Source organism: Puma concolor, chromosome E1 (assembly GCF_028749965.1).
Source record: "Puma concolor isolate L17-30 chromosome E1, mPumCon1.1.hap2, whole genome shotgun sequence".
NCBI classification, from domain to species: domain Eukaryota; kingdom Metazoa; phylum Chordata; class Mammalia; order Carnivora; family Felidae; genus Puma; species Puma concolor.
Window position 1 is genome coordinate 62,321,061 of NC_141680.1, and position 22,931 is coordinate 62,343,991.

Consider the following 22,931-nt stretch of genomic DNA (forward strand, 5'->3'; position numbering starts at 1 on the left):
AGATGGGGGGGGGGGAAGGGGAAGCTCCATGTGCGGAGGAGGTCGGGACAGAGTCACCCCTGAGAGGTCACGCGTGAACGCCCCGCAACGACCGGAGCACCCACAAGAGCTGGGACCCAGAGCAAGGGCGGGGAGGTGTTTGGCTGACACGTTGGAGACACGCACTCGCAGACGGGAGTGCACTCAGGGAAGGACTCTAAAGAGACACACACTTGCCACGTCATCTGTGGGAGGACGGAGAGACACAGATGAAGTCTCTTTCTTCATTTTTAAAATTTTTATTTTTTATTTGAGAGAGAGAGAGAACATGCGAGTGGGGGGGAGGGGCAGAGGGAGAGAGAGAACCTTTTTAATTATTTATTTGTCTTTATTTTTGTGGGGGGGGGCGTGAGCACAAGGCAGTGAGAAGGAGAAAGAGAATCTCAAACAGGGTCTGTGCTCAGCATGGAGCCCAACGTGGGGCTCAATCCCACGACCCCGGGATACTGACCTGAACCGAAATCAAGAATGGGATGCTCAACCGGCTGAGCCACCCAGCCACCTGAGCTTTTTTCCTTGATTTACTATTTCCTCTAATGCCACTATGGATTTTACTTCTTAAACGATAAAAATTGGGGTGCCTGGCTGGCTTAGCCCGTTAAGTGTCCAACTTTGGCTCAGGTCATGATCTCACTGCTCGTGGATTCGAGCCCCGCGACAGGCTCTGTGCTGACAGCTCGGAGCCTGGAGCCTGCTTCGGATTCTGTGTCTCCCTCTCTCTCTGCTCCTCTCCCGCTCATGCTCTGTCTCTCTCTCAAAATAAACATTAAAAAAAATAACATAAATGATAAAAATGCATTATATACAGAGGCACAAATGCCGCTCATACACTAAGCGTGTGTTGGCAACAGACCGTGAAAGATGGACGCGAGCAACTCACAGTGCAGAGGTGGGGCGGGGAGACGACCCAGCCACCACCCCCAAGGGACAAAGTGCGACGTCATGCCATGCCTGGCGCCCAGGTACCTGAACGACGGGGGGTGAGGGGGACAAACTGGAGGTGGAAGGACAGCCAGTCCTTCAGGACTCAGCCTCTGCCACGAGGTGCCGTTTCTGGTGGCACCACCAGTGGGGGCGGGGGTTTGGGGGGTGGCCGCCTCGAGCGCATGCCAACCACGTGGACAGCAGGCCCCACTCTAGCTCTTCTGGAGGCCCCGGCAGCCCACCCTACCCAATCTGGCTACTGGACCCCCCGTCTCCTGGAGTTCAAGACCCCAAACTCCCCACCTGCCCCGCGGCCTCAGCAGTTCACGTGGAACTTGTGCGGCCACCAGGAGTCCTGGCTGACACCGCAGACCAGACTCAAGGACCTCAGGCCAGAGTCACAAGACACGGCCGCGGAAAGAAGCTGCAAAAGAAGCTGCGAGGCTGTGGGCTCCCGAGAAGGACGGGGACTCCCACAACTTGGGGCACGAACTGTGACACAGAACTTCTGTTTTTGACTTGGCAACACAGAGCCGAGAGAAACTTCCAGTTCCAACCCATGCATGGGAAAATGTCTCATAAAGGGCTAAGCAGGGCCCTGAGTGCACACATGAAAGTGAAGGAAACTCAGCCTCTTCTGGAAGCTTTTGTCAAACTGCTGAAACTTTAAGTTCCACCAGCATGGAGAGCACCGGGCGCCGACCCCAGTGCCGACCTGGCCATCGTCACAAAGTGGCTCTTCCACGTTCCCACACATTCCACAGCTTCAAGGGCCCAGTTTCCTGCTGCATCGCTGTTTTGGGGATGACAGCAGGGGGCTGTATAGTCATGGGAGTGGGCCTTCGCTGCCCAGACACTCTCCACGCGCCCCACGTGAACAGACCCCTTCGTTCCAGCTCTTCTCTCCAAAGTTGGCTTAAAAAAGTAATAATAATAATAATCCTAAGGTGCCTGGTCGCTCAGTCGTTTGAGCGTCCAACTTCGGCTCAGGTCATGATCTCCCGGTTCGTGGGTTCGAGCCCCACATCAGGCTCTGTGCTGACAGCTTGGAGCCTGGAGCCTGCTTCAGATTCTGTGTCTCCCTCTCTCTCTGCTCCTACCCCACTCACGCTCTCTCTCAAAAATGAATAAACATTTGGGGCGCCTGGGTGGCTCAGTCGGTTAAGTGTCTGACTTTGGCTCAGGTCATGATCTCGTGGTTCGTGGGTTTAAGCCCCACATCGGGCTTTCTGCTGTCAGCACAGAGCCTGCTTTGGATCCTCTGTTCCCCACTCTCTCTGCCCCTGCCCTGCTTGTGCTGTCTCTCTCAAAATAAGTAAACCTAAAAATTGTTTTTTTTAATTAAAAAAAATAATAAACATTAAAGAAATTCCTAGGTGCCTAGTGGCTCAGTTAGTTGAGTGCTGACTCTTGATTTCAGCTCAGGTCACGATCTCGCAGTTCTCAGGATGGAGCCCTGGTCGGGCTTGGTGCTCACAGCACACGCCTACATAGGATTCTTTCTCCCACTCTCTCTGCCCCTCTCCTGTGCACGTGTGTGTGCATGCACCCTCCCTCTCTCTCAAAGTAAACATATAAAATATATAAAAAATTATTTTTAATTAAGATAAGTCCGTATAAAAGATTTCACTTTAATCAAAGCTTTTCCATTTTTTTAATTTAATTTTTTTTGAGAGAGAGAAAGAGCATGCACACGTGCAAATACATGAGCTGGGGGGAGGGAGGGGGGAGGGAGGGAGGGGGAGGGAGGGGGAAGGAGGGGGGAGAGAGTGAGAGAGAGAGGGAGGGAGGGAGGGAGGGAATCTCTAGCAGGTTCCACGCTCAGCATGGAGCCCAATGCAGGGCTCGATCCCATGACCTGGGATCATGGCCCAAGCTGAAATCAAGGGTCAGACGCTCAACCACCTGAACCACCCGGGTGTCCCAAAGCTTTTCCATTTTTAACTAGGAAAAGCTCCCCCTACCACCACCCAGGAAAGAAAAGACCCAGCAAAAGCCAACAAAAGAGAACACGATTCAGATCAGGAAAGCATTTCCCTGGCCAAGTGCGGTCCGAAGGGCCTCGAGAGCCTTACCTGCTGCTCGAAGAGCAGTGTGTTCAAGGCCTGTCGGCACGGCAGGATCATCATGGGGAAGCCCACGGCCACCGACATCATGAAGCCCACGCGCATCATCTCCGTCACCAGGTTGGAGGGAAAGTGCATCAGCACGTTGCCCGCGGTGGCCTCGGTGAAGCTCACGTAGCCGAAGAAGCCCACCTGTGGAAGGACAGCAGCGGAGGGCGGGCGGTGGGGCCGTGCTCCCCACCCCCGGAGGCAGCCACAGGCCCTTGCACAAGCAGCTCCGGCAAGCCCATGGCGCACGTCGGACTCTGGCTTGCAAACCGCCCCCCCCCGCCCCCCACGACCGGAAGGCTCAATTCTGCCGAGGCTCCGGGAGCTTCCCGCGGGGACAGCAGGCACCGGGGAAGCGGAGCCGCCCCAGCGGAAGGAAGCCTCTGGACGCCCCGCAGGCCCCGTACGGCGGCCGGTCTTCATCTGGTGCAAAACCCAAACCCGGGAGCCGTGGGGCACACCGTGCTCGCCCGAGGACGGACACCGCGTGGACGACAATCTGTGTGGACCATCTGCAGAAACCGACACGACGCAGAGGCCGCGAGGCTCGGGGAAACAAGCTGGGATCTCGGCACAGCGATGATTTTGTGTGCGATGCAAAAACCAGAACAAATGGGAACACTAAGAAGTGTGGAAAAAAATCTACCAAAATGTCAACTGTAATGGCACCTGGGGGCTGGAACCGGAGGTTATTTTCTTCCTCCGCGATCTTACGCTTTCTAGTTTCTGTTAACAGACACGCCCCCTTCCACAGCTGATTGGCAAAGGTCTCGGAGAAGTCGAAGGAGCCTCCCAGCCAGTGCAACCTGGGAACGGTCCGTGCCCAAACGCCCCCCGGAACAGGAGCGACGGCAGCGCCGCCCAGGGCACAGCGGCCTTGCGGGTGGCCGTGGAGCCGAGCTGAGGGGGTCTGTCCCGTGGCCACCGGGCACTGGGTGGGAAAGGAACAAAGGGCAAGCCTGGTGGCGGGTGGGGGGGACGGGGGGATGGGGGGGGAAGGGGCCGAGAGCCAAGTCCGTTCCTGACGTGGGAGACGGGAGAGGGAGCAAAAGGGCTCCTACCGTGACGTAGAAGGTGGTGACCACGTTGAGGGAGGAGGCGAATATAGAGCTCATGGTTTTCACCGACGGCTCGTCCAGGCTGTCGTAGGTGGGCAGAACCTGGCTGTATAAACGCAAGCCACTTCAACAAGCAGATTCCAGAGAGACACGCCCCGTGGCTCCCTAGTTCCCAGGTCCGAGGTCGAGTCTCCAGCACCTTCCAACCACACCCGCCACCACAGTAAGTCGGGGCCACGGCTGACCACGGTTTGGACAGCAGACTGCAGCCACTTGCACCTGGAGCGCCCCCCCACCGCCAACGAGCTCTCTGTAAACATTTCACAAGTGCCACAGGACGAAAGGCCATCTGTCCCGCTGGAGCAGGAGTGTGGCCCCTGTGCGGAGTGCTGGGCTGCGCTGGAGAGCACGCGCCCGCAGGGGAAGCAGGAAGCGGTTCAGGGCACTGCCATCAAAAGAACAGAAAGTTAAACAAACATAAGCGGGGCCGGGCCGCCTGCCCTCGCCTCAGTGCCGGTGACCGGAGCCGGTCCAAGGGCCAGGAGAGCAGAGCTGCTGGGTGTGAGGGGGACTAGTCCGGGCTCCGTGCGAACAGAGAGTCACTGAGGGAAGCAGGTGGGGAGAGGCGGGGGGGGGGGGGGGACAGGGAGGTCTGTGTATGGCCCCAGGAGGGGAGGCTGCAGGGCGGGGGGGAGGGGGGGTGTCCAGACAAGGCGGCAGGGATGGAACTGTCCTGGGGGTGAATGACGGAGAGGCGGCCACCCTCCATCCCATGCACTGTGGCGTAAGGATGGGGGCAAGGGGGCCACGGCCAGCAGTCACGAATGCAGGATGCCAGCTGGCAGGGGTGCGTCGGGACACAGAAGATCGTCGTCAATGAATGGACAAGCAGAACAGTCAGTGGAGCCAACCCCCCAAACCACCTTCAAGAAAGCGAGAGGAGGGGTGCCTGGGTGGCGCAGTCGGTTAAGCGTCCGACTTCAGCCAGGTCACGATCTCGCGGTCCGTGAGTTCGAGCCCCGCGTCGGGCTCTGGGCTGATGGCTCGGAGCCTGGAGCCTGTTTCCGATTCTGTGTCTCCCTCTCTCTCTGCCCCTCCCCCGTTCATGCTCTGTCTCTCTCTGTCCCAAAAATAAATAAACGTTGAAAAAAAAAAATTCTTTAAAAAAAAAATAAAAAAGAAAGCGAGAGGAAACGTCACCGAAAAGCCAGCGGAAACCAGCGGGAAGGCCCGGCTGGAGTGCACTGTCCCGTCAGGGCACCCACGGTGGGCAGGGGCACGCTGTACAGCCGCCTTCCCCTCCGCCCGGCTGCACGTGCCGTGCAGCCCACCCACATGGCAGAGGACACGCGGGGGTCAGCACACAAACGTCTCGGCGCCGAGCAGCTCCCGGGCCGGGGCAGGGTCCCCATGGGCGAGTGCCGACTCGGGGGAGCGGGATCAGACCCCCGGACAGGGACCTCCCTTCCACGGCCCCCGGCACACACCAGGAGCTGCAGGGACTGTGCGGAGGGGCTTGTGCCCGGCACGTGGGCACGAGCAGGTGTGGGAAGGCCAAGACGGTGGCCCCCTCTGATCCCGCCTGTGCCCCAGAAGCCCCTGGCAGTGGGAGCCACAGACACCCACGGCGCCCCACCTCGGCCCTCCACAGAGCACCGAGACCACCCGCCCCGCCAAGCGGCCTCCACAGGCACCGGACCTCTCTGTGCTCAGTGTTCTCTCGGCTGCTTCTCCGGGCCCCGGAGCCTAGTGGTGCTGCACCAAGTACTCATTACTATGAAGTAAGACCAGAAAGGGCCAGACAGCAAGGGCCAAGCACAGACCTGGCCCGTCCCTGCAATAAGGAGACCAGTCACACAGGAAGGGCCTGGTGGTCCCCTAGCGGTCACCTGGCAACGGCGGGCAGGGGCCCCCGTCCTGCACGCGCTCTGGTGCACAGACGCAGTGAGAGGGGAGAGCTCTATCTCTGCCCTTGGCAGATGCGCGTGTTATTAAGGATGGGGACGTCGGCAGATTGGTCACGCCGAGCTCTAAAAGCGCCATGGACCCCCCCGCCCCCCAACAGCCGCTCACTGCGGAGAATGTGGGCGTATCTACAGGCCGCCGCCCTCTGCAAGCAGCAGAACAGGATGGGGGCCCACAACCCTTCGAGAACCTATAATCTGACCTAAGAACCAAACCCAAAGGATGTGCGCTGGCTGCTACGTGGCCATCACCAAAAAGCCCAACCACGGGTTTATTTTTTAAAAAGCAAACTCACAGACAAAAAGGACAACCGGTAACTAGGTACGCGGTAGGAGAACGTAACTTCTGTCACCGATTATAATGGGGACATTAAACAGCAAGAGTGGAGCACGTTCTGGTGGGAAACCGAGCTGCCAAGAGAGACAGCAAGCGGGAAGTGACGATTTGGATCCCGCATGTGGGTGTAAACACAGCAGCACGAGCAAATTTATCTGCCACGTTAGTTTACGATTGGCACAATACATGCCCAGCGGAGCTACGGGGGGGTGGGGGTGGGGGGCTGCTCCGCCAGCCCCCCACCCCCGCCCCCCCACCCGTGCACTGATGGTCTTTTCCCGTCCGTGCCGGATTTACGCCTCTCTTTTGAGCGGGTTACCGTTCCGACCGGGCATGAATCACTGGCTCTTGTCATCCGGGGAGGACGGTAATGCTGCTGGAATTCTGGAAATCGCCTGATCTGCATTCACAGAGCCCCGCGTGCCAGAGAGAAAGCACGCTCGCGCACGCGCACACCCCTCCGAAGGCGCCCCGGCGGCAGTCGGAAGTCAATGTTTGTGCAATTTCCTTTTAAATATTCTCACACGAACAGCTCAGTTTTGGCAAAATGCTTGGGACTGTGTGAATCAGATGGTTTTGGGCTGTTCTGTGTTGCCCACAGCCAACTCTTCGGGGAGGGGGGTGGCGAACTGGGCACTGTCCCCAGTGCTGCCAGCAGCACGTCTCAGGAATGAAGTCGAGTTCCCTCTCGATAAAAATACACACAGCTCTCTCCCTCGACTTGGAGGGGGGACAAGTCACAGCGAAACGAGGCATTACAAGCTGGTGGCCCGCGTCACCGATTACAGAGAGCAGACGACGCCCACTTCCTGCATCGGACCCCCGCCCCACGAAACACGCTGGCGCCTGGGGCCCCTTGGGAGCGGACGGCACTTACGACTGGCAGGCGAAGGACATGCCGAAAATGGGGATACAGCGGAAGACGCCCTCCCAGCGCACGTAGCTGACCCGCTGCAGCCACTGCCCGCCGAACAGGCCGTGCTTGAGGGAGGACAGCACGATCTGCACGAGGACAAGAAGGGAGGGCTCAGGACACACGGACGACCGGGACGGGCCCCGGGACCCCCGGGGCCTCGGCCACGTGCTCCCCTGCAGCAAGAGCTGACACTGCCGGCCGGGGCCCGGGGTCCCCAGTCCGCTGCCCTCCGCTGCGTCATGGGCTGGACGCACGCAGCCACCAGGAGCTCTCGCTGCAGGACCCTCCTGGGCCTCCGGGCGGCTGCCCACACTGGGGACTCGGCACAGGCAGGACACGGCGAGGCCCAGATGGTCCCCACAAACTGGGCAGGTCCCTCCTTTTTTTTTTTTTGTTTTTTTTTGTTTTTGTTTTTAAAGTAAGTCCTACACCCAACACGGGGCTCGAACTCACAACCCGGAGATCGAGAGCCGCACGTTCCACCAACTGAGGCAGCGAGTGCCACCCCCGACCCGGACAAACCTGGGGCTCCTGGGTGGCTCAGTCAAGTGTTTGACTCTTGATTTAGGCTCAGGTCGTGGTCTCAGGGGTTCGTGAGTTTGAACCCCATATTGGGCTCTGTGCTGACAGCACGGAACCTGCTTGAGATTCTTTCTCTGTCCCTCCCCCGCTCGTTCTCTCTCTCTCTCAAATAAACAAATTTTAAAAAAGAATAAAAGATGGACCCATAGAGGACAGGGCTGTCTGGAGAGCAGGGGCGACCATCACTGCACTGACCCTCACAACTGGGGGTGCTGGCCGCACCCCCCCCCCAGCGCTCGGAGTCCTGAGGAAAACCCACTGCAGTATTTCCACCCCGTTCACTCAGGAGTGGGCGCTTCTGACCTTCGCTGTGAACGGGCAGGTCCGGGGCTCGGCTCCCAGGGGCCTCCGGGCACTCATAGGAAAGGAGCATTCTAGGCGTGAGCTCCACACCGGACCCCCCAGAGCTGGCCGGCTGCACACGTTCATCGAGAAAACAACTTGCCCCCTCGTGACTGAACGCTGGCGCCAAGACTCCCGATCCCAAGCTACACAGAAAATGTCTTTCCGTAAAACGAGGAGCATCCACACTTTGTCTCCTGGGGAGTCGGCCGCGCCCCCCGCCCTGGAAGACTCCCCTCCCCCGCCGTCGACGGCCCCCGAGGCCAGGCGGCCCGTGTGCCCCACCGGGGCTCACGAGGATAACTCTAACACCTCCCGGCTGCCAACCACGTTCCCGTCGTCCCCAGAAGGCAGCGGGGGGCCGGCCCGGAGCCTCGGGCGGCCTCCACTCACCACGAACATGAACACGGTGTAGAAGATGAGGGCCATGGCGCTGAAGGACTGGATGGAGGCCATCATGTTCCTCTGCAGGCTGAGTGGGAGCACGATGCACAGGGACACCGCAAAGAGCAGGAACACGCGGAAGGTGCCGGTCACCTGGGGGGAGCCGAGCATGCCGGGAAGGCCTCGCCCCGGGGGACCCCCAGCGTTACGAACCTGCGAGCCTGGAACCAACCCTGGCCCATCCCGCCTGCCCTCCCGCCCGCACGGGGCTGAGCAGTGGCCCCACGGGGGCGCCACGCGGAACCGCCACAGGAGCGGCCACGGACCCTCCAGGGTACCGGGCCCGGGCGTGTCTTACCTGAAACCCGAACAGCCGAGCAAAGAAGTTGGACCCCAAGTCTCCAATCACAACGTAGAAGGCCATGCAGGTCCCCAGCATCAGCCCGATCATGCTGCGGAGAACGCGGTGGGGTTGAGAGGGCACCATCCTAGCAGGAGGCCAGGGGTCGAGCCCCGGGAGTCCCCGCCGATCACGGCTGGCCGGCGACCGCCCGGAGCCGGGCCCCATGGGAGACGCGGTGCCCAGCATTCACCGGTCTGCGGGGCTGGGGGGCGCAGTGCGCTCTATCCCACGTGACGAACACTGAGCAACTAAACTTCTCTCCCCACGGGGGGCTGCACACACTTTCCGGAGCTACCAAAACGCCCCGCGATGCTACTCAAGTTAAAAGAACAATCGACTACTTCCAAAGAGAGTTGTTCTTCTGCGTTCACGATTCCCTGATTTAGAAGTCTAAAAGGGCAATTTCCCGGCAATTTTTTCTTCTCGCAAAACTTCACTCCAAAGGGAGAAAGATAGGACATTTCCAATCTGATGCCGCCTGGAGGCGACAGCGTGCGGGGCTGGGTGCGCAGGGGCTTCGGGAGGGGTGCCGAGGAAGGGGCCCCAGCTAAGCGAGCGCCGCTGTGCTCTGTGTTCCGAGCTGTCCGGTCCCGAGGCTTAAGTAAGACTTTCACCCTCGACTGTAATCATTTTAAGAGAACACTAACTTGAACTCTCAACTCATTAGTAAGCGACACCTCAGAACAGGGTAGCCTTCTAAACCAATGCACGTCTGAGGCACGTGGCTCACGCAGCAGCCGTCCCCCGGCTTCTCAGCACGGGCGACGGAGGGCAGCGGGCGTCAGGTCGGCGAGGCCGCTCCACCTACCTGGTCTCCACAAGCATCTTCCCCGCTTTCCCGTAGGCGTGCAGCGCTAGGGCGGAAACAGAGAGTCAGCTCCCGGCCAAGAACACGAAAAGCGCGCCACCAAAAACGCCTCTAAAAACGAGGTGAGGACGGCCACGTGACAAGGACCCACGGTCTGGAGTTTCACGGGTGTGAGGAGAGCGTGCTAGGATTTTGGGTCCGTGCTGCTTCCGGTCTACCATCGAGGACAGCACAGGAAAAAGAACAAAGCAAAGGAAAGACACAGGCAGTTGACTTTTCTCATTCAAAACAAAACAAAACAAAACAAAACAAAGGAAAGGAAAGCTGTCCCTGCAAAGTGGCAGTCTCCCACACGCAGCCCTGAAGGAGGCCGGCCCGGACCGAGGCTGCAGGTGCACACGGGCGGGGGAAGGGCGGGGACAGGGCGGACAGTGCCAGGCGACCTCACTTCCCCGTCACCCCAGAGCGCCGGTTCTCCAGGCTCACGCCAAAGGGACCTGGTTCAGGGCTCTTATGTTCACTCTCTGCTATTTCAGAAGAAAACTCTGAGAATCCTTTCTGGCGGGGCACTCTGGGTGGGAGGGGACAAGAGGTCTCAGACCTGCCCCTTTTCAGGACGGTGAACAGCGTGTCCCACGGTGGAGGGGAGTTGCCTGTCCTTCCTTCTTGGCAACAGAATGGCTTTGAGCAGATGAGAGGTTGAGAGCTGGCTCCACAAGGCCCTTCCCAGGACTGAACAGCGGTCCGGGAACCCCGCATCCCCCGCCGTCTAGGCAAGTCCGCATCCTCCAGGGGCAACCGGAGAGGGGGCGTGAGCGCACAGCCCAGCTTCCTGCTCCGAGGGACTCGGAGAGCAGGAAACATGCAGGCCAGCTGGTGTCAATGAGCCCAAACAACACTCGTCACTTTTAAATGACTTCGGAAGAGGCACAGGGCTGCCAAGAGCAAGAGAGCTTGGCACAGGCGACTCGGGCTACGACGAGCGGGCCTCCCTGGTTTGTCTGACTCCCCGCCGGAGACTCAAGGCCAAGTTGAGGCCTTCACGAACGAAGGACTCCAGACGGCAGCCAGCAGCTGAAGGTCTGCTGTCACCAAAGGGAGGTGCTCCAAGGCCTCCAAGGACGGCCGGCAGGCAGCACAGCCCTGGACGTGACCCGGAACTCAGTGCCCCGCAGAGGTGGCCCCGTTCCTGGCCCTCCCAGTCCTTCTCCTTCTGCACAAGGAGGTGGAATGTCCACAGCATACTCCAAATGCTCAGAGCAGCTGCCAGAAAAAACTCCAGGACGCGCCCGCAGCCTGGACAGCAAGAAAATGGAAGGTACTCTAGGAAGCAGAGGAGCACGGTGACCCTCTTCACCCAGACACTCAGAATGACATCCTGACCGGGCCATCCCAGTTCCCGGCCTCCCCACTCACTCCTTTCTTTACCTACCCCGCCCCTACTTCAAGTGCAGATCTCTCAGCAACCTCCAACCCGGAGTCTCAAACAGAAATGCCCAGCAGCCCCCAAGCCCCAGCCTCCCGCCTGGCACGGTGCTTGGAAGGGCAGAGGGGGCCCGGGACTGCCCCTCAAGGGTGGAACCACAGCGCCAGACCGGCCCCATTGGGCTGGCAGGCGTCCGCAAGAGGGTTTCTGAGCAAGCCCCATCTGGTCTGGGTGTGGACCAGAGCTAAGCCAGGCCGTCCCCTCCCCTCCCCCCCCCCCCCCGCCCCCACCGGTGATGGGCACTCTGCAGCTAACAGGCCGGGCCTCATGGGGACAAGCAGTAGGCGTGGCCCCGTACCAGCCTAACCGGTGCACTCGTGCGGAGCTAGGACTGGTGCCGGGAGGCTCTCCCAGTCCTTCCCTGGGAGACAGGGTGGCGGCTCCTCCTGGGGGCCACTGCTCGGCCCAAGGCCCTGAGGCTGCCACGGACACAGAGCTCTCAGACCACCGGGCTCAGTGCGGGAGCCGGGCCGCACTCCTGCTCTCTCCGCCAGCTGTCCAAAGCCTCCTCCGGACCACCACCCAGCATCAGCAGGGCAGAGGAGGTGATGCGCACCAAACTGTGCCGTTCAAGACAGGACGGTGACCGCAACCCGGCCATCCCCAGAGCCGGGCCTCGGACTGCATTTGATTCCCCAGTGCCACCTGCACAGAGGACAATAAAACATGTGTTGCATAAATGAGGCTGTAGAGACCCCTGGGCATCAGAAGGCTTGGCTTTATAGCCCTCGTGCCCAAGCCACGTACCCACACGTGTGGGTCACACATCTGAAGACAGGCAGGGAGAAAACTGGCCGGACAGGCCCCCTGCAGGCCCCGCCCCGGGCCCCGGAGCGGGCAGCAGGCTGACCAGGCCCCCGGGAGGTCGGATGACGAGACCACGGACACAGCACCAAAGCATCTGGTGCTCACAACTGAGAGCTCGGAAGCACCGGCCACACTCCACAGGTCCGGGTGCGGGCTCAGGGTGGCCTCACGGGGGCTGAGGCCACTGGAGGAGGCGGACTGGCCCGCAGGTCTGTCTTCTGAAGGCAAGGTTTACAAAAGTCTACGTGAAGCAGGCTACACAGGGCGAGGAAGCAGGAGGTAAGAAATGGATGAGATTCGCCAACACGGCCCGTGAGCAGCCAACGCCACAAACACACGGAAGTAACAACAGCAAAAACCGCCCGGCGCTCTATTTCCCGACCAGCCGAGCTCCCTGTCCAGCAGCCACCTGCACACGGGTCACAGGGAGGGGGCAGCACGTGACCACCGCGGGGGATCACCACACTGCAAAACCATCGTAGACTCACGTCTGGGCGAGGCAGACATACCCGTGAAAACGGCCCGTACGTGCACCACCCCTCCCCAACAGCCGTGGAGCGTTAGTGCCTCAAATGGCCTATTTGTTTGAGCTTCGCCCCCGCCCCAGCCCTGCAAGGTCTCCAGGTCTGGCCGAAGGCCATCTGTCCACGTCCCTGTCCCCCACGGCTGCCCGACGCCCACAGACCCAGCGGACGATGCACGCCGGGGCCAGGAGGTCTGCTGACAGACACGGTCCGTCCTGACCCCGTGGCACCGGGATGCGGGGCGCCTCCTCGAGGGCCACCCTCTCCAGCCGTGGTACAAGCTCTCACGGTCTCTTCCCAGAGGCGGAGGATGGAGAGAAAGACCCTTCAGTAGGTCTCCGCCCAGGTGTGGGTCCGAGAGACACTCTTCTCCTGTCGAGGACTCCTCTCTGAGTGGCGGGGTCTCTGTTTCTGGGAGACGGGGCCAGGCCCGAGGCTGGACACCAGGCGGCCGAGGCCGCAGGCGGGAGCTCACCCAACTGAGCCACTTTGCTGAACAAAAGACACCACCCACAACCGAAGACCAGTGGTGGTTTGGGGCCTCTTCTGCTTCTAGCAGTGGAGCTGCAGTCGCCCCAAGCACGTAGAGGGGGGGCCCAGGCAGCCACGTAGACGGGCGCCCACTGTCCGATTCCCTTTCGGCCTCTCATGTGCCACCACATCGGTTTGCCTTCTCGGGGACTTTCTAAGAATAATCAGACGGACCGCTGTCAAACCCGCGGCCTTCCCGGGCCTAGCGTCACACGTCCTCTTTCAGGGCACAACCAAGCACCTCGTGGGCCGCCTTCTCGGGAAACCCCACCGTATGGAGACCCTCAGAGAGGAGAGAGGGGACCCCGAGGCCAGGGCCCTACAGGCAGGGGAAGGGGTGCCCCGGAGCACAATTCATCCCGGCGCGGTCCATTCACTTGTCACTATCACTTTCTCAGGTGGCTCCGACGACGACGGCCGGAGAGCACGGCTCTCTCCGGGGAGGGGAGAAGGAGGCGCCCCTTCGGCTCTGAGGTCAGAGCGGATGCTGGCAGCCTGACGCCGACGCAAAGCCAATGAACTGGAAGGAAACCCGAGGTGGAGCCGCCAAAAGCCCACGCGCAGACCCTGCAGATGCTTTTATTTCGTTTGGCCCCCTGGAATCTGCACGCCACTTCCTCTCGCCGCCTCCTCTCAGCCCCGGCGCCCCAGCCACACGCTGGCGGGAGGTGGGGGAGGCCGGGAAGGGGCTCTGGTCCGGAACCCAGGGACTCTGCCCGGCTCTGAGATCCCCCACACCAGACATCCGCGGTGCAGAATCCACACCAGCCCGAGGACGCTGGGAAAGTAAGGGGCCCGCCCTAGGACCTAAGTGGCCTAGGAAACAGTCCAAACCAAAAGGAAGCAGAAAGCACAGCCTCCTCGCCCTCGCCCTCAATCCAAGGAAGACAGAATTAAAGGACACAAAATTACAACCATGAGCATCGGGGAAACAGCACCGCTAGGGAGACAGGTGACAGGCCCGCCACCGGCCCAAGCCCGTGACCGTCTCCCCCATGGCATCCACGGCGCGGAAGCACAGCAGACCCCGGGCCTGAGGACCGCGGGTCCCGCCGGAGTTCGGAAGGGAGACTCCCCACGGGTATTTGCACAAGTCGGGGACAGCGGAACAAGGGTCCCCTCGATGGTAACGCATGTGTTTCCGTTAACGGTTTTTGAAAACCGAGTTACGCTTTACGATAAGGAAAAGAAATGCTGTTCAAGGAAGTCCGGAAGCATAAAGTGGACGAAAAGCAAACGAACGAGGGAGAAAGGGCCCGGCGCCAGAGCGCGTGCTGCCTGCCTAAGAAGGGGCTTCGGGCTGGGGCCACCGCGCCAGGGGCCCGCGCTCTCACCCAGGCCGGCGTACGTCCTCCGCTTGCTCAGGCTGGCGGACTTCACCAGGAACATGCAGGACTGGTGTGTCATCCAAGAGCAGAAAACCAAGAGCAGGGCCCCCAGGACAATGCCACACTGGAGGGTTGGGAGAAAAAGAGACAAAATAAAGCCAGCCGGTACTGTGGCCTCACGCGCGTGGCTCCCGAGAGCCCTCCCCGCCTCCCTCCGCTCTTGCTGATCCAAGACCCCGGCTCTGCCTCGCTTCTCTATCCACGGGTGACAATTCCTAGCGCTGACAGGGACCGATTCCCCACGTGTGGCGGCCACATGCGTTGTGGCCCTGAAAGAGTGCCACGGACACCACTTCCTCGGTGGCCTCTCCGAGTCTTAATGAATAGCCAGGTGCCGCCAACGGGCAGAGCCCCCAGTTCTCCGCGTGCGCCCCGCAGTTCGCCACCTTCTAGCCACTTACATCGGCAGCTATGAGTGGTGACCACATTCCAGAAGGAAGAGATTGAAAATGGCATTGACACCTTTCTTACGAGTTCCAGAGACACCATCTGACCCACCGATCGCACCCCCCGCTATTTTCCCGGGAGAAATGCACACAGACACGTTCACTCCAAAACCTGCATGTACGGAAGATTTATCCGTAATCGAAAGCTGAAGAAACAGCTCAAGGGCAGGGACTAGGAAACCTTGGGGAGCGTCTAAAGGGCTAGAGCATTTTTAGAAATAAACACAAAGTCAAACGCCTGGGTGGCTCAGTCAGTGGGCATCCAACTCTTGATTTTGGCTCAGGTCATGATCCCAGGGTCATGAGATTGAGCCTCAAGTCCGGTTCCACACTAGGTGTGGGGCTTGCTCAAGATTCTCTCTCTCTCTCTCTCTCTCTCTCTCCCCCCCCCCCCCGTCCCTCTCCCCCACTCGTGGTAATAAAAAAAAAAATTTAAGCAACTGAAATAAACACAGGGTCTCGGGACTGGGTTTTCAGGTTGAGTTGAGAGCAGGGGAAACAACCCGGAGGTTGGTGCCCCTACAGAGCAGACCAGTAGAGAACCTCTGTGACTGTATTTCTGTTTTATCCAGTCGTCTTTCCTCTCTGACTTCCGGGTCCCCCGTGTCAGGTGAGGTACCAGGGGTCCCTGTCACAAGTCAGGAGCCCTGTAGAGAGAGCCCTCCTTCTTTCGTACAAGTGCCTGAATGCTGCAACAAGCAGACTTTTGTAAAACTTTCTATTAGTTCCTAACGTCAACGGTGACTGGGTTCCTGGGGGCTACACCCAGCCTCGGACTTTTGTAAGAATTTTTGGGTGACTCACTCAGATGTCGTTTCCTTCTCACTCCCTTTTTTCCCTCTGTGTAATCTAAGCGCATTACCCATATTTGCAGGAAAAAAAAAATAAAACAAAAAAATAAAAGCTGAAGAAGCAAGTGTCCTACTGGTGTCGACCAGAGACGAACATACAACATATCCTACAAATCAGCGATTCTACTCGAAGATAAACACCCCAGAGAAATGCACACGTGCCGGCAAAGCCCGCGCACAGGTGCCCACAGAGCTCCAGATGCAGGGAAGGGAACGAATTGTAGCATATCTGTATAACAGACATTAAAATGCACAGGTAGGTAGGTAGACATTAAAACGCGCATAGCAGGGGGGGCTCAGCCAGTTGAGCGTCCGACTTCAGCTCAGGTCATGAGCTCACAGCTCGTGAGTTCGAGCCCCGCGTCAGGCTCTGTGCCGACAGCTCGGAGCCCGGAGCCTGCTCCGGATTCTGCGTCTCCCTCTCTCTCAGCCCCTGCCCTGCTCATGCTCTGTCTCTCTCAAAAAATTCAATTAAAAAAAATTTTTTTTTAATTTAAAATGCACATAGCAGGATGATTCTGTGTCCATAACGTCAACACAGAGGCACCACCCACGGACGGCCCTAGAGGTGAGAGGGTGGGCCGCCAGTGGAGGGGACAGTGTTGGCAAGGCTGTGTTCCTTGACTCGGGAGCTAGTTACCCGTGTGCGCTCACTTTCTCACAACCCGGCACGAGGACACCTAAGAGGGTGTTTCTTTGTATGTATGTCTTGCTTCGGCAAAATGTCCATTTTTGCTTAAAGGACCCGAGTTACTACAACCAGACAAACAAAAAAAGCCCCAGACCGACTTTTTTTAAATGGCATGGCTGTCGGACACTAAGCACACACATCCCCAAAGTGCCCGCTGGCCTCCTGCTGCGCTCCAGCCGAGGGCCACCCACGGAGGGGATGCCATGGCCAGACGAGAGTGGCTGTCCCAACCCCGCCAGGCCCTCAGGACGGGGGAACCACTTGCGGTTCTGTGCGTGCACGTGGGCCTCCGCCACTCAGCTGTGAGCTCCCCCTGGGCCAGTGAGTCTGGCCCACGTTTAAATGCTCTGACAGGGCCTCGTGCCCACCCCACAGCCGACTCGGGGACGGCTGAGTCACCTGGGTCCAAACACGTGCCTCGCCAGAGCCCTGCCACGGTGGCACCTCACCGACCGATTTCAAGGATGGCAGCCGGGACTTGCAGGCACGCAACCACACGTGTCCCGGGAGGCCGGGCCACGCCAGGCAAGTCACAGTGCACGCTGGGATCTGCAGCGCTTACACACAGATGGGCGCCGTGGGCTCTGGAGCAGCAGGTGCAGTGTGGCCTGTCACCTCGGCAGGCAGGGCCCCTGTCCTCCCGCCCACGTGTCTGTCAACAGATCAGTAACCCACATGGGAGCTCTTAAGGAATGCAGGCTGGTAGGCCCTGGGTGGGGGACCAAGAATCTCCAGGGGCACCTGGCTGGCTGGCTCAGTCGGTAGAATGTGCACTCTTGATCTTGGAGGCGTGAGTACGAGCCCCGGGTTGGGGCTCGAGCTGACTTTAAAAATAAATAGATTGGGGCGCCTGGGTGGCGCAGTCGGTTAAGCGTCCGACTTCGGCTCAGGTCGTGATCTCGCGGTCCGTGAGTTCGAGCCCCTCGTCGGGCTCTGGGCTGACCGCTCAGAGCCTGGAGCCTGTTTCGGATTCTGTGTCTCCCTCTCTCTGACCCTCCCCCGTTCACGCTCTGTCTCTCTCTGTCTCAAAAATATAAATAAAGGTTAAAAAAAAATTTTTTTTTTAATAAAAATAAAAATAAATAGATAAAGGGACACCTGGGTGGCTCAGGTCATGATCTCGCGGTCCGTGGGTTCGAGCCCCGCATCAGGCTCCACAGGGACAGTGCAAAGCCTGCTTGGGATCCTCTCCCTCCCTCTCCCTCTGCCCCTCCCTCACTCGTTCTCTCTCTCTCTCAAGATAAATAAATAAACATTAAAAAAAAATTAAATGCAGATTCAGGGGTGCCTGGCTGGCTCCAGTCAGTAGAGCATGTGACTCTTAATCTCAGGGTCGTGAGTTCAAGCCCCATGTTGGGGGTGGAGCCTACTTAAAATAAAAAAATTTTAGGGGCACTTGGGTGGCTCAGTCGGTTAAGCGTCTGACTTCGGCTCAGGTCATGATCTCAACGGTTCGTGGGTTCGAGCCCCGCGTCGGGCTCTGTGCTGACGGCTCGGAGCCCGGAGCCGGTTTCAGATTCTGTGTCTCCCTCTCTCTCTGCCCCTCCCCCGCTTGTGTTGTGTCTCTGTCTCCCAAAAATAAATAAACACTCTTTTAAAATTTAAAAAAAAAAAATCTCCAGATTAAAAACATAAATGTGCTATTTTTATCCAAAAGATGCTCAGTATGAAAAATGCAAAGTGTCTGTTACTCCAAAATCAAACTACTGATGCCCACTTTCAGTTCCAAAACGTCATTTTATTTTCATTTTTCTACCTATTTGGTTTCATCACGCAAGACTGGTATGTGTGGCCTTGCGGGCCACCTGCCCTCTCCCTCCCCCCCCCCCCCCCCCCCCCAGGAAGCAGCTCTCTCCAGCGGGCAGGGAGACCCGCAACTCCATCCACCGGGCACTGAAGCTGAGAAGTTCATTTTTAGGGAAGAAGTTGCCCAATTGACAATTTCACCAACGTTCCTCTTCTAAAGTCCCAAACACCTATTTTTTGTGCGTTATTTAAACAGAAGCCAAATGAATCCACATCTCAAAAATGGTGACTTTTTTCCATCCGGTCGTTAATGCCCGACACCTATTTTTAAATTTTTTTTTTTTTCAACGTTTATTTATTTTTTGGGACAGAGAGAGACAGAGCATGAACAGGGGAGGGGCAGAGAGAGAGGGAGACACAGGATCGGAAACAGGCTCCAGGCTCTGAGCCATCAGCCCAGAGCCCGACGCGGGGCTCGAACTCACGGACCGCGAGATCGTAACCTGGCTGAAGTCGGACGCTTAACCGACTGCGCCACCCAGGCGCCCCGACACCTATTTTTAAATAGATTTCCGACTTTTTTTCAACCGAGGTAAGATTTACATATGGTGACACCCACAATCTAGCAAATTCTGTAACGACCTTGGAACCAACACCCCAATCTAGTACCAGGACCGAAGGACTTGACTTGTGCCCCCCCCCCCAACACACACACGCCCCCATTACAAATGCAGTCGGGTCAGAGTTTTTAAAAATAATAATAAAGAGGGGGCGCCTGCCTGGCTCAGTTGATCTCAGGGTCCTGAGTTCGAGCCCCAGCACCCAATCTCTTGGGTGCAGAGATTACAAATAAAATCCGTAAAAAAAAAAGTTATAGTCCTAAAGAGGAATAACACCGAATCCTGTGGCCACTCCCCACCTGGGAAACATCACTCCGCTTTGCAGCGCTCTGCACCGGGGTCTCAAGCGGTTAACCGGGAACTCTCCGGCCGAGGCCGAAACTCCGCTACCGCGCGCCTTTTACGGAGGGAATCCTCTGGGGCTTCTCCCGCACATCCACCCGGCCCTGGCTCCCCGCGCCCCGCCAACAGCGGACCCTGGGCCGGGTGAGCCCGCGGCGGCGAGGGGGCGACCCCCTGTCCCGCTGGACTCACCTGTTTGAAGCAGAAAGGCATGGTGAGCACACTGACCCCTACTATGCTGTTCACTATGTTGGTGATCAGCCCCCAGTTGGAGGCGGCGGCCGCCGTCATAGCGCGGTGTCTAGGGCCCGGGAGCCCCGGTCCCAGGCGCTGGACGACCGCAGGATGCGAGACCCTGAGGGGAACGGGCGGCTGCCTGGAGGCGGCGGCCTCACGGGAAGGCGGCAGGGACAGTCAACCTCCAGACCTCGCCAGGCTTTCCGGCTGCCTCATGGCATCGCCCCCCGCCCCCACTAGCTCTCGCTAGCCGCCTCCGGGTCCCCGCGCCCACACGCGGAAGAGTAGTTAGGGACCAGCCAGGGACACCTCAGCCCTACTTCACGGCCGCCTCTGCGAGAACACTTCCGCCTTCCGCAGCCTCCTCTGCCCGGAAGTGACGGCAGGAGGCGGGCTCTGAGGGGCGAGCACCAATGAAAGGCGGGCCTGGAAGGGTAGGCGGTGTCTTGCGGGGCTGGCGTGGAGGAAGAATCGACGTGGCCTGGTGGGGCGGGCCTCGGCGGATCGTGAGCCAATGAGAAGCAGGTGCGGGCTTCCGGGGCGGGGCCTGGGGCCTGCGGTCGGCGGGTTGCAGGCGGGGCCTGCCGTGTTCTGGGTGAGGGTCCGCATCCGTCCGGAGCTTCGGGCTGCTTTTCCCGCGGATCCGGTTTCTTGAGCCTCGCCTTGCAGGGGCTGGAGGACAAGGTCAGTGGCGGTCAAGAGAGAAAGGGCAGCGCGGCGCCTTTCGGGGAAGAGCGGGGCTTGGGGGGTTCAGTTTCAGCGATTACACTTTGGGACCGATTTCGGGGCGTGTGCTGGGTACCCTGGCCGCGGGGACCGGGGCTTAAGCGTTGGAGCTGAACACCGAACCAGTGTGGAGGAGCTAGCACCTCCGTTTTACGAGTGACACGCGGAGGCACAGAGAGGTTTGGTGGGCGCACAGCTGGTAGGAGAGGGCGTGGGGATCTGCTTCCTGGGCCGGCGCCCTTTAGCACTACACGCGGATCAGTGCAAAGAGAGAAGCTAACATTGTAAAAGGAGCAGAGGAAATACTGTGAGAGGACAAGAGAGGTAGAGACCAATAGGACTCCTGAAATCTAGGCGGGCTTCAAGAAGGAGGTAGCTTCTAGGCCTGGCCTTGAGGGACAAACAGGAATGGAAGACTAAGGGAGAGAATGGAGAGAGGCCCTGAGACATCTGTGAATTCCTGGCACCTGGCGATGCTCACTATGTGTCTGCTGACTGGATGGATAGAGACAGGAGGGCTGGGAAGGACCTTCTCAAGAGGAAGCAAGTAAATCCAAGCAAACTGGAACTGTGCACAGGAAGAGTTGCCAGCTGCTGGGAGAGGATATAAGGCAACCGCGTTTGTGGACACACCAAGGACCTTCTGTCCTAGAGCAGAAGCTGATTCTTCAGCTGCACGCAGGGCAGCCACTAGATAAGGCTCTCCCCCCGCCCCACCCCACCCCAGACACGAGAGGAAGAAGAGGGAATACCAGGTAAAGAGTACTTAAATTCAAAGCCAAAACAGGAAATGCCATTTATTTCCCTTTATAGAAATCGTACATACATTCTATAACCTTTTTATTACTTACGTAATTTTTGTGAGATGTTAGCATGCAAGATAGGATATGAAACTCAAATGTGTGTTTTCACAGAGCGTAATAAATACTCATGACCCCACCGTTCGGCTTTAAGACAGAATACTAACTTAGAGACTCTCTTTGGCCCCTCCACATGTCTACCTTCCTGTCCACTTCCCAGATGTGGACACAGCTTTTCGGGATCATCACTATCCAGATTTTATCATTTCATTACTTTTCCTTTTTTTCAATGGGCTTCATGCCAGGCGCAGAGCCCGACACAGGACTTGAACTCACCACCTTGAGATCAAGATCTGAGCTGAGGGGCGCCTGGGTGGCTCAGTCGGTTAAGCGTCTGACTTTGGCTCAGGCCATGATCTCACGGTTCTTGGGTTCGAGCCCCACATCGGGCTCTGTGCTGACAGCTCAGAGCCTGCAGCCTGCTTCAGATTTTGTGTCTCCCTCTCTCTCTCTCTCTGTGCCCCTCCCCTGCTTGTGCTCTGTCTCTCTGTCAAAAATAAACATTAAAAAAAAAAAAAAGACCTGAGCTGAGGTCAAGAGTTAGATGCTTACCCTACTGAGCCACCCAGGCACCCCCTCATTACTTTCCTTTAAAGGTTTACCACATATGGATATATCCCTAAACGATTACTGGGAAGTTTACTATTTGTCTCTTAATATTCATTTTTTCTGTCTCCCAAATTTCGCCAGCACATACGGCTGCCTAGGATAAAGAACGCACTTCCCAGCCTCCCTCGTGTCTGGTGACGCTTCATCCTACTGCTTGTAACATAGAGGTCATGGGCGGAAGCCGGCTCGGGCCATGCGGACCGTGGCAGGAGTGGAACAGCCAGCTGCAGGGAGCCTGGATCCCTGGACAACATGAGATTGCAGAGCCATCATCCCAGCCCCTGACCGCCTCCTCCACACTGCTCCACGGAGTGCAGACAAACCTCCCGTTTAAGCCATTGCTACTTTGGACTCCATTGCATGAAGCCCAAGTTGTAGCCTAACTAATTCAGCAGCGTGCGGGGGTAGAGCATTTGGGCCTCTTTGATGTTTCTACTCGTGGACTCACGTGTGTATTCTTCTGTAACTTCCCTTTTGACTCAACCGTTGGCAAGATTCACCATGATACTGCTGCTCTGAATCATTCCTTCTTGCTGCTCTCTGGAAGTCTACTGTTCAGATAGCCCAGAATACATGTGTTTATGCTCCTGCTGAGGGCACCTGACTTGTTTCCAGTTATTTGCCATTATAAACAGTGATACAGTGACGGTATTGTCTCTTTCCTCTGTTAGAGTTTCTCTAGAGCAGGAACCTACGAGGGGAATTGTAGATTCAAGAGTATGCGAGCCTTCGATGTTCCTAGATGTGGCCGAACTGCTTATACTGTACTTCAAAGTACTTATAAGAGTTCTTGCGAGTTTACGTCGGAGGCTGGAAAACTTTCCTGCAAAGAGTCAGATAGCAAATGATGTGTTCTGCTTTGCAAGCCATGTGGACCCTATCCCAGCCATTCAGTCCTGCTGTCGTAGCTCAAAAGCAGCGCTAGACAATACGTAAACAGAGGAGCGTGTCTGTGTTCCAATAAAGTTTTATTTACAAAAATATTGGCCGGCCCAATTTGGCCTGAGGGCCATACATTGCGCTCCCCTGCTCTGAATTGTCACCATCACTTGGTATCATCAATGTGGTCAATCTGGTGACCAAAATGAAATCTTCCTGTGGTTTTATTTTTTTTAATTTTATTTATTTTTTCAACGTTTATTTATTTTTGGGACAGAGAGAGACAGAGCATGAACGGGCGAGGGACAGAGAGAGAG

At 57.9% G+C, this 22,931-nt stretch overlaps 1 protein-coding gene and 1 long non-coding RNA gene across 6 annotated transcripts in view; one reads left to right on the forward strand and one right to left on the reverse strand.

The window, feature by feature from the left end:
• SLC38A10 (solute carrier family 38 member 10) overlaps window positions 1-19,903 on the reverse strand; it is a 45,402-nt gene extending 25,499 nt beyond the window's left edge. For all 5 annotated transcript variants that reach the window (XM_086685575.1, XM_086685578.1, XM_086685577.1 and 2 more), the window contains exons 1-8: window positions 19,496-19,903; window positions 14,554-14,671; window positions 9,872-9,917; window positions 9,019-9,112; window positions 8,670-8,813; window positions 7,314-7,438; window positions 4,139-4,241; window positions 3,039-3,221 (exon numbers count right to left, since the gene is read on the reverse strand). In XM_086685575.1, the coding sequence (XP_086541701.1) occupies window positions 3,039-3,221; window positions 4,139-4,241; window positions 7,314-7,438; window positions 8,670-8,813; window positions 9,019-9,112; window positions 9,872-9,917; window positions 14,554-14,671; window positions 19,496-19,594 (912 nt within the window). In that variant the 5' untranslated portion in view covers window positions 19,595-19,903. The remainder of the gene's footprint in view (window positions 1-3,038; window positions 3,222-4,138; window positions 4,242-7,313; window positions 7,439-8,669; window positions 8,814-9,018; window positions 9,113-9,871; window positions 9,918-14,553; window positions 14,672-19,495) is intronic.
• Window positions 19,904-20,078: 175 nt separating this feature from the next.
• Window positions 20,079-22,718, forward strand: LOC112864681 (uncharacterized). Its single transcript, XR_003223987.2, has 2 exons — window positions 20,079-20,224; window positions 21,817-22,718. It is a non-coding gene; the product is annotated as an uncharacterized LOC112864681 (long non-coding RNA).
• Window positions 22,719-22,931: the final 213 nt, after the last annotated feature.